Genomic DNA, 11,451 nt, shown 5'->3' on the forward strand with positions numbered 1-11,451 from the left:
CTTTCCTACAGTCCATTCTCTTACTCCACAGTCACATACTTAGACACTGACTTGTCAAGCTCTCAGAAGCGGTCTGCTTTGGCTTTGGGATTCTTGTTTGTCCGTGTAATCTTAACAGGCAAGTTATTCTCTAACATAACATCGTATGACACTGTATTTCGTGTCTGATTCACTCTGTCCAGACTTCACTCAGTTCTTCTTTCGCAGCACAAAACAAGTGACGTGAGCCAGTAGAAATCTCTGGTGGGTTAAACTGGGCTTACTGGACAGTGTTAGGGTGGCTAGCTTTAGCTGAGCAACATTAGCCCTTCAAACATCCTCAAGTAACTGCATCATAAACTCAGCTGTCAAAAAAAAAATACATAACTAGTTCTTGAATATATATTTATTTACTGAATGATGTGCAAAAAGAAAAATATTGCATGTAACAATTGAGATATAAGTCAAGGTTTCAGTTGAAATGGTCATTTTTTGTATTTTATTTTCAGTGAAAAAATACATAAATAAATAAAAATGAGGATGATGTGATTTTTTTTCTGGGAGTCTGTACCAAACAAGAATTTTCCTTTCTGTCTGGAGAATATGATCTGTAGGCACCACGACGCTTCCTTCATGGTCTGTTATGACACATTTTACCTTTATCACAAATGCATTTGGCCATATTGCGATTTCGATAACGTTTCCATTAATTGAAGTATTATCTTCGGCACTCAGCCTGTGGCCTCGTACCTGCACAGCCGTGCTGATATGCAGAAACAACATCACTGCTCTCGGGTGATATTGCTTAGGTATCCAGAGGTGTTTCTAATATTCTGACCCCTCCACAGGGACGACTCTCTCTCCCTCTCAGGATCATGTAGTTGAGTATAACACCACCTTTAACCATGGCCCTCAATAACAAAACAAGTTTCTGTCTCGTAGAGTCACAGTGTGATTGATGTCAGAGTATCACTTCCTGTCAGTAAAAAAAGAGTGAGGTGTGCCGAAAATATAAAGACTATATAAACTATAAAGACATGTATTACAATATATTACCGTTTACAATTAGTATGCAGTACACAATAGGGACGAAGCTACCAAGACACTTCCTGTAACATAGGTAGAAAAGGAAAATCTACTTCACTGTACACCGGGGAGTTTGTCTCTTAGCAACAGGACAGAGGAGTCTTTTGAGGATTATGGGCATTTCTCTATGAGCATATGAAGTTTTATTGAATAATCTGCTGATTTACTCAAAGACGTTGTGACAAAACCTGTTTTACATCTGTGACTCACAGTGTAATCCTTCATGTCTCCAATGTAAAAACAATGACTATATGAGAGACACAAACCGGGGCTCGCACAGGCCCGTTGTAGGAGGATTACCGACGTGCAGCGCCGGGACGGAGTGTGTGATTAATGCACGAGATCATGTGAATGGAAGCCGGGGCCTCGTGATTATCCTGGAGATATTTTTACGTCGCCTTCGTCTGTGCCAGACGAGAACATGATTGTCACGTCCAGCACCGCTCTCTATAAAATGCTGGAGTAATAACAGCCTGTATTGTACGAGTCCATATAATGGTTTGCACCGGTCACAACGAGACAGTGAGAGTTCCTCATACTCAAACACGCTGACAGATACACTTACAGGCCTTAAGTAGTGTGACCACTTGATGAAGGGCCTTGAAGCCTTGCTAGCTTGTTTCATTACCACTTGTCATTCTCTCTGCCAAAGCCAACTCTACACTACCTTTTTCCCCCCACTCACAAAACTTTTTCTTCTGATTAATTGCAGCCTTTTAGGCTTCCTCACAATCAGCCTGGACGGTTTTGCAGCCTTTTCATTACAAAGTTAAACGTCTGGCTATGGAATACGGTGGCAGTAAATGCCATATCCTTTCAGCACAGCAAGGGCAGGGTAATTGTCTCTGTGGCACAATCGTCCCTCAACAAAAGCCAGTGGAAATGACAGGGTTTTAACATAATAAGGAGCACTGTCATTTTGGTTTCACCCCGCAAAATCCTCCTTACTAGCATCAGTGCTGCAGTTTGATTCCCTCTGTTCCAGGGAATATTTATCTCCATCTTAGGGGCCTCCATTTTGCTCTTTTCTTCACCAGCTGATAGCCTGTAATTGCTTCCATCTGCTCTTTATACATACAGTATTACATGTCCTGGTAAAGATAACAGTGCAGTGAGAAAACCAGCGAGACGAGCAAAGAACTGACTATAAATGTCAACTAGTCACCAGTGGAACAGGCCTGCAGCTCTCCCACTTTATGTTTCAACTCTTTTGTTGAGTCATAATGGCAGATAGAAAAGGAACTGTTCCTGTTTTTTTGGCGTTTTTTTTTGCCTGAGCATTATCTCAGCGAGGTGACAGTTGACAAATTAAATCAATAAATCAATCACACAAGATGGATTAGGTGTCAAAAATGATATCTGCCAGTGAGAAGATCGCGGGTGCAGATCGGAGCGAGCCGTCTCCACCGGCTCTACTTCAGGGATGCTGAGCAACAGGTGCTCTGCATAAACAAACAATCAGGACGGTGTGAATGAAACGTGGAGGGGCCACGACAGTAAACGCGTGGCTCCAAACTGAGCCAACGCACCGGGGAGATCTAAAGAGCGGCTCGGCTCTGGTGAGGCGCTCTACAGAGGATACGTATCTCCTTCTCTGTTAGATGCCCAACGACAGCTCCAGCCTCACGGAAAAATAAATCCCCTCTCTCACTGTCACACGCGGCTTATTCGCATTCACATTCACATCCACATCCTCCGCTTCCCGCTATGTTTGCTCCTGTAATTCTCCCACAATATTCTCATGCTTCTCTCTGTCAGTGGAAACTTGAAGGCGCAGAGAAGTGTCCACTATGAGAAAAAAAAATCAAGAAACTGTCCTACCCTGCACCGGCTATGAGCACCCGGTGAGAGAGAAGGGTGAGTATGAATTATACATGTGTCAGGGGGTGGCTATGAGGGGGTGGGCTTCAGATTTGTCAGAATAAATGCATAAAAGCTTATACTTGCAAAAAAACCCATAATATTATCTGTCACAATTCAAGGTTACCAAACACATGAGGAGCAAATTATTCAGTCCAATACAAAGAACAGTGATGAGGTTTAATAACTGCAGAGAGAGCTACAGAAGGAGGTTTGGTTTGGATACACTGGAGGCCTTTCTGTGTGTGTGTGTGTGTGTGTGTGTGTGTGTGTGTGTGTGTGTGTGTGTGTGTGTGTGTGTGTGTGTGTGTGTGAGAGAGAGAGAGAGAGAGAGAGAGAGAGAGAGTTTGTGTGTGAGATTGTTAATTAGCTATTTGTGAGGAGTAAAATGTTTGTCTTATGATCTGCAGGATGTCTTTCACTGTCCTTCCCGCTGCACTCTCGTATCTGTCCTGTGAGACGCTCACATACATGTGATTACATCTCCCGCACCAAACACGGCCCTTTACAGACACGTTGATTAATACTCTTACATTAACACTGATTCAAATGACTGCGTGGGTCTGCAGTGACAGATGTAAAAACCCACACACACACACACAAAAAAACTTTTCAACTCTTTACAGCCTCTTTTAGCTCTTTGTTTTTGTTTTTAAGGCACAGTCTCTAATGAACCCTGTTTCCCTGCAGCAGGAGGCCGTTTATAGTGTGTAAGCACCGACGAAACCCACTGTAACTGCTGCGACCTGCACGGTGCCGAAGATAGAAGATAGAAGAAGGGAAAAAATGAGCAACTACCTGAACACGACATGAAGGAGAGGAAGCATTCAGCAGCTTTGAGACAGATATTTTAGCAGGAGTTGGTGGAAAAGGAAAGTAAATACTAGATTACACTGCTCATGTGGACAAAATGTGTCTGCTGTGTGTCTAAGTGGGCAGTTTTTACTAAATAACCAGAATTACTTTACCAGGTAATCGTGTATCGTCCCCTAATGGCCTATTACGCTAGCTAGTTAGCTTTAAAGAGTAACTACATCAAATTCAGTTGCAGCATTTTTTTAAAACTATAATTATCAGCTTGTGGTTGTATTTCTCCACCAACCAGTCCAGTCCCAGTTAATTAGCATATAGACATTAACATGTTTTGTGTGGTCACAGTCATCTTGACCTTTGACCACCAAAATCTAATCAATTCATCAATTTGAGAAGTCACCTCGAGGCGTTACCGAGATATCGGGACAGACGGATGGACACATGACAAACAGCGCTAGCAGCTCTCCTCTGAGACGCTCCGGTGTGTGTGTGTGTGTGTGTGTGGGGTGTGTCAGTACGTAGCTGTAGCCTGCTGTTTATCGCGGTTAACGTTATTGTTTGTCAACCAAAACTATCTTGCTAAGCTCTGAATGCAGCAGAGTTATTGGCAGGCCTGTGAGTTGTGTTCACTGCCACTGGAGAGGAATAAATCTCGTACATCTCCTATCTGGCTTGTTAATGCTAATGTCACCAGCTGCCATGTGGGAGAGACACAAACTGAGGCTACGTTAGCTAGAGCTCTGCTTCTTGTTCCCGCCGCAGCAGCTGCCGTCACAGTTGGAGGGTCAATGTACAAAACAGACCTCGGAGTCTCGTCCATGACATCGTGGTTTGGGAGGGGCCGCAGGATTCAGCTAAACTGAACTTTCAAATCCAAGCAAGACAAGACGAGAAACAGCTGGTTTTACGCACAATATGAATCTTATTGTGTATCAACAAAACACTGCAGACGTTTCTATTTAAAGGAAGTAAACCATGAATGAACTGCACTGCTGGGCCCCATTGTAATGTTTGATGTGTAGTCTAAATAATTCACAGCTATCAAGAGCATGAAACCATCAAGTAAGGCTGCACTGATCCAACTTTTTTCTCCCCTGATGAACCTCAACTCAAGATATCTGCAGATACCGACTTCACCATCCCGACACTGCCTTTTCCCCAAATGTAAAATCTGTGTATGTCACTGAGCAGAACATGATTTTTTACGTAAGTCAACATGAAGCCAGGGCGGCTAAAAAAAAAGGTCAGCATCGCCACCAGGACTGAGGTGGATCCCAAACATCAACGGTGTCAGTCCCCAAGAATCAGGGTAAAGCTTTGATTCTTAAAGTCCAGACTCTCCATCTGCTGCCGACGTTCAATAAAAATAAAGACAGAAACCCACTTCAGAGGAGGCGGGCAGACCGGTGTCTTTACACTGACAGTAACCTCAGTTCACCTCAATTCACAGCTGAACTACAAGTTACACTCTGGGAACTTTCTCTCAAATGAGAAAACCATAATTGCTATTAGCTTTCACGATTCCAGGTAAAGCTCACATCTAAATGCAAAAAAGCCACACAGATGGCAAAAGGTACACTGGAAAGAAAATGTAGAAAAAGGAGGATCTGAAGCTTTGCTTTTCCCTCTAAAGATGAAACCTTTCTCCTGCAGTGAATAATAATACCAAGTATGGAAGGACTACTTTAAAAAAAAAAAATCTATTAAATCGGACGGGAAAGTTAATCAGTAAATAATTACCTAATGAGGAATGGTAATCAGCAGTCAGCTTACTCTCAGTGCTGTACTCCCAACAGTGTAATTACTTTTGGGTAACTTTGCTCTGAAATCCTCAAAACATGAAATCATAAATGATTGTTTTGTTCCAATCAGTGATTTCACAAGCTTTACTGACATTATCAACAACTACACTGTGATTAGCTACAGTACAAAATGACTGCTGGTGTAGAAACGGTTGAATAATGAGAATGATATCGGTCGTGTAGTTGTTCCAGTGTAACGTTGCACTGTTCTGAAGCAATAATCCAGATGTTTGTGTCACATTTTGACTTTCACTTTGATAAGCTTTCACCGTCATCGTCAAGACACTGACTGTGGAGAATTGAGTTACATCCCATAATTCTAATAATCAAAATTAAATGGTAAATTGATCGTGTTTTTATATTTTCCCCACTAAATCTACCTGATGACAGCGACTGTTTTCTTCAAACAGATGACACACAATCAGCTGTTTGCCAAAACAGACTGATCTAAAATCAGCAGTGGATGATGCCCTTAATAGGACGTCATCCCGGCTCCCCACCCTGATGAATCTAATCTAGAGCTGCACCAGTTTGCCTCTATGTAGGAGCCCCTGCAGTTTAATGCATCCTCAAATTGTCCACACCTTCCCACCACTGCTGCTGAGGAACCAATCATCACAAACTCATGCTGCGAAAAATATATATACCACCCCTCAAGCAGTAAGTCTTTCATGTAGATGAAGATCATTACTTCTCACCAGGCAGTTACCACCGTATGTAAAACCAGTGGAAGGCAGTGCGTGTCCAGTTTAACCTTAAAATAGACAACAATTAGAGTGATACCGAAGCTGTACATCTGATCTCAGAACAGTTTGTGAAGTCTGTTTGTATTCATCCTGCAATTTACCGCCCTCTAGTGGTCACTGTAGGACATTATCTCTGGAAGCTAGCTCGACGTGTCATTTTTTGTGGGAGCATGACGGTGTCCGGTGATTAGCTTTAGCCAAAGTGCACTTGACAAGCTGTCCTTGACTCGGCTTCTACCGTTCTGAGATCAATCATTGTGGGAGCCATGTATGTGATTTGTGTGATATTCGTCCGTGCACTAGAGGGTGTAAGGTCACACTAAATGTAAGCCACAAGCAGTAATCACAGGTGTTGCTCATTGTGAAGAAGCTTCTCGGCTGTTTTTTGTATTTAAACTTAATATTTAAATCTTATTAGAGATAATGGACATTGTGGACAGCAGAAAATAAAGGCATCATGATACAAAGCATCGGTAAGGACTGGATATCATCACTCTAAGGACACAGCTAAACAATTAGAGCTTCAGCGAGCAGCCGGTAGTGGCTTAAGTCAAAGTCATGATATTGAATGTGCAGATGCATGTGAGAGCTGTAAATGCGTATAAGAAAATTAATTGAACAGTCTTTTGTTAAGAGGCAGTAGTAGCAAGTAGATGAGAAAATTACACTGATTTATCATCTTAAATGGCTATAAATTGTCTTGCTAATCTGTATTGCGGAGCAGCTCTTTCTGCAAGGGAAGCTTTCAGAAACATACTTATTCAACTTATATATTTACAGTAAACTTTGTAATGTAATACTCAAGTCTTTTAATTGTGTTCTGCTTTTTAAATCTCACATTTATATCTTTTTTCTTTCTGTTCATGGAGGTGCAGTATTCTCTGTGTAAGTTTAAGAGTAAGTTTGAGAAGTTGGAGACAGCATATTGAGGCAGGGAAATACAGGACTCTGCATTGTCACTCGAGTGTGTCATTGTCAGTTATTGATAAATATTTTATAAGATTACCATAGAAGTGATTTTTTTTTTTTTTTTTTTAAGAGATTTTTCCTCTATACTTCACAATTGATATGTTTACTGTCAGTTCAAAGGAATAATCCTAACACTTCTTCAGCCAGGAAGGGGTGCAGAAAGGTGAACATGTCCAGGCAGAGAGCAGCAAGATGCAGGAGGGAGAGTTTCAACACAGCAAAGACAGGCAGCACAAAATCATGAGACAGGACAGGCTCTGGATTTAAAAGAGATTTGTTGCTGCTGCTGCTGCTGCCATGAAAAGGTATATTTTAGTCCGGTGTAGGCAAGTGTGTAAAATACTATAAACCCTCCGCCATGTTTGCAAATGGCGAGGTCGGGTGTGTTCATTTTACTGCCTACCACTTACAGTAGAATAATACGCAGATAAACCTGGGTCGACTAATTACAGTAATGATTGCAAAATGTTCAGAGTGGTGCGGGCAGATAATCACTGAAGCATCACAAGACTGAGCAGTAAATATCTGAAGTAAATGGAGGCTTGCCCCCCCCCCCCCGCAAGTTAACGACATACAAAAACACAGCACGCTAATCTTGCATGCATTCACATTACACACCACGCTCCACGAGAAAGAGACATTCATTAGATTGGACAGATATTATTGTGGCTCTGGACACCACAGGCTTTTCTGAAGCCTTGTTGAGGCCCGGCAAGTTACAGAGGAGCATGTTTATAATTGTAGCGGGGGCTCGAGAAACAGAGCTGCATGCGCACACAACAGCCACTGTTTCCTCTTAAACTAAAAAAGGTCCTCATAAGGAGAGTGGGCTGTTAAGTGTTGGTCCTCAGAAGTGTAGCTAAGCCAGTCCACACACAGGAACTGACGCTGCCTTCAAGTGCTCCGTGAAAGCTCCCATTTCAGAGTTGTAAATATGATTTTTCGCACATCTGAGCGCTCACATGATAACAAAATGCAAGTCATTAATCCAAGTAGTTTCCTTTTCTTTCTTTTTTTAATAGTGTTTGTTCTACTTCAGATTCAAATGGCACCAAACTGCTTTGCATGAGAAATGATAAAAATACAAAAACACAATAATAAAATCATATCATCTTACATAAACTGACTGGGGAGACATGCGTCCTTTTCCCACGTCACGTCACTTTCTCCCACGAATCGCTCTCAACTCACAACACTTCTCTGACGGCATGTTAGGACTCATGTGCTCCTCCCTCTCAAATTGGCCCCTGCGGATTCAAACCGATCACCGTCCTCTTGCCCTCTGTGACCTTCAGGCTAAAGCTGCTTCCTCCTTTGATCCCCCCCCCCCTCTCTTTGCCTCCCTGTGTGGCTGATGGACAGGATCATGAGGCCCTGGGTGAGAGACTCTCTGCTGATTTGACACATCTCTTTGACAAGGTGAGAATATCTGAGGAGAATAGACCAGGACTGACTGCCCGCCCTCCTCACATCCTGCCTCCACTTACCCACCCGGCTCATGTCTTGAGTGACAGCTGAGCGCTGTGATACGCGTTTCTACGATATGAAAAGAAAGGGAAGACAGGCGGACATATTACCACCATCCTCTGTAGAGGAAGTGAGGCAGACAGGAGTACTGCAAGTGTGTGTGTGTGTGTGTGTGTGTGTGTGTGTGTGTGTGTGTGTGTGTGTGTGTGTGTGTGTGTTCGGGGTTCGAGGTGGCGGAACGTCTTTTCTCGCAGCTCCTGAGTTTCCGGCACACTCCCAGCATGCAGGGCTGCTTTCAGTGCGCCTCGTGAGTGGCTGAAATCACAGCTGCAGCAAAGGGAAATGGAGTCTTGAGATGCAGAGCTGTCATCATCGAGGTTAGAAATCTACACAAATCCCTCCGTCCATACGTCCTGTTTCCAGCCCGCATTCACTCTGCAGGAGGGGTTTCTTTCTCACCATGGAGGCGGAATTTAGCAGAACAGAATCAGAACAAGTGAGAGTCCATACCACAGATGAATGTGAGATGAGACCAGCAGAAAACAGCACCGACATTAGAAATGACTTGTACCAGCTGGCACAATGAGAAGTGCACAGGTAACAAGAATAATAGATATGGGGAGAAAAAAGCTGTGTGTGTGTGTGTGTGTGTGTGTGTGTGTGTGTGTGTGTGTTTGTGTTTGTGTGTGTGTGTTGTGCAGTGCTGGTGGTGCTGCACATCAGAATCACACCAAAACACTTTGATTGGTCAGTGCGCGCATTCACTAATGTGCGCACTCACACACACCGGCTGCTCAGCACGCGCGCGCGCGCGCACACACACACACATAAACACAAACACACGTACACTACAGAGACAACACAATTCACCTGCAAAGTGCGCGCACCGCACGCACGCAAATGCAGGCGCAAACCCAACCACACACGCTACACACAAACACACACTCTGACACACACTTGTCTGCACTGGCATTTTCGCAGTCAAACTGGAGGGCGGCGGCGGCGGCAGCAGCTTTGGTGGCATCTCGTAATCAATACAGCCTACGTGTGTGTACGGGGCTGCTGCCTCCAGGGTAACACACTACGTGGTTGAGAAAAGACACACAAGCATCTCATGAGTGGAGAAAACCCGGCCAGTGCCGGAGCAGGTCCCGCCGCTCCATTACTGTCAGTCACACATCAGATCATATGTTGCGGTGCTTGTGTGTGGTCTCTTACAGAAATAAGAAATCCGTCTCCCTGCTCTGCGCGGGACCCTGTAGTGAATCTCTTGACATTTACACAAGTGGCTGATGTTGCAGGAAAAGAAACACCTCATTATGCAACTTTACCATAAAGCAGGCGAATGAACGGAGACTCCCGAAAGAACAGTTGCACTAATGAGCCTGAAGCTCAGACTGAAAACGGGTCAAAAGACGAGCTGCAGCGACCATCCGCAGAACAACGCGTTCATTCTGCACAAGTTCAACTACACTGAATTACATTGCAAGTGTTGTTCAACTTACCAATAAGAGCCAGCTGCAGGAAGTACAGTCCGAGGAAGTCCATTATGGAGTGCGACATTGATTCAAATGGATGCAATCCCGGGCGAGAGATGATGTGCGAGAATAAAAGCCCTCTGTTTGTTGAAATTGGCACCGAAATTAAGACCGAAAGAATCGCAGCTATTTCTCAAGTGATGACTGGCCACTTACGCTGACGCCGGAATCCACAGCATTGCATGAAAAAACAGGAGCGGAGCAGAACATCATTTTTTAACAGTCAAACTTTTGTCACGGAGGGGAAAAAAATGGGTTACAGCTGCGCCAAATCAAGCCAGTGGTTCCGATTCAATGCAACAACGAGGGGGGGAAAGAAAAAAAAACAGTTCGTTCCTTAGATGGAATAAATCTTGCGCGTATTGACCATCCCTGGCCGTTTCATCCGTCCGTCCTGAGCGGCTGCTTCTTCTCCTCTTCGCCTCCACCTGCGCACCGTCTGGAAACTGCGGATGAATCACAGGGGCGCGTTGCTTTGCGCACTCCGACCTGCGAGTCACACAGTCCCTGTGATCCTCTGCTCCCAGGCGGGTCGGCCGGAGATGCCCAGCCCAGCTCGTTTAAAAATCCAATCTTGGCAAAAGTTGAAATAGGACAAGTTAAATCGATAGCCTATTTCATACTGCCATAAAATGGAAACAATAAAACTGCGTAAAATGGTGCATAGTCTGTATGGGTGGGTAGTCCACATCCACTATTCTCTGAAAGTAGGTTATCCCCCCCCCCCCCCCCAAAAAAAAGAGAAACTACCACAGTCAACTTGCGTGAGTCTCATTGATTTGGAGGCAGTGGGAAAAAAAAGCTTTTAGGGGCCCTACAGCAGCCGTAGCACAGGAGGAGCAGACGGTAGAAACAGAGCCAGGCTGACTCAGTGTCTGTGCCTCTTAAACGGCAAAAATGAAGAGACCATCTTGCAGCCAGCATGGGCTGTTGGAGGCTACCTGCTGCCTAATGTGCTCGTGCTGGTCTCCTTTCAAAACAGAACAAAGCATAATCTATTTTGATCTGGGTTTTGGGGACAGTGGACCTGATTGACGCTGTACTGTCATTATTTTGAGACATAGCCTACTTTTTTTTTATCATCAAGAAATTTGTTTGCCATGTGCACCCAGAATAATTGGATTAAGCCTGCAGAGGCAGCTCTCCATAAATCATGGAGAATATTTAAATTCTTCATACTGACAGCTGTTA

General features: G+C 44.0%; 1 protein-coding gene across 1 annotated transcript in view; it reads right to left on the reverse strand.

The window, feature by feature from the left end:
- Positions 1 to 10,454, reverse strand: part of LOC111225907 (GDNF family receptor alpha-4-like) — a 127,280-nt gene extending 116,826 nt beyond the window's left edge. The window contains exon 1 of the mRNA XM_022750952.1: positions 10,228 to 10,454. Coding sequence (XP_022606673.1) covers positions 10,228 to 10,285 — 58 coding nt within the window. The 5' untranslated portion in view covers positions 10,286 to 10,454. The remainder of the gene's footprint in view (positions 1 to 10,227) is intronic.
- Between the last annotated feature and the right edge of the window lie 997 nt (positions 10,455 to 11,451).

The sequence above is a fragment of the Seriola dumerili genome, unplaced genomic scaffold (assembly GCF_002260705.1).
Source record: "Seriola dumerili isolate Sdu_G_001 unplaced genomic scaffold, Sdu_1.0 BDQW01000149.1, whole genome shotgun sequence".
Classification (NCBI taxonomy): domain Eukaryota; kingdom Metazoa; phylum Chordata; class Actinopteri; order Carangiformes; family Carangidae; genus Seriola; species Seriola dumerili.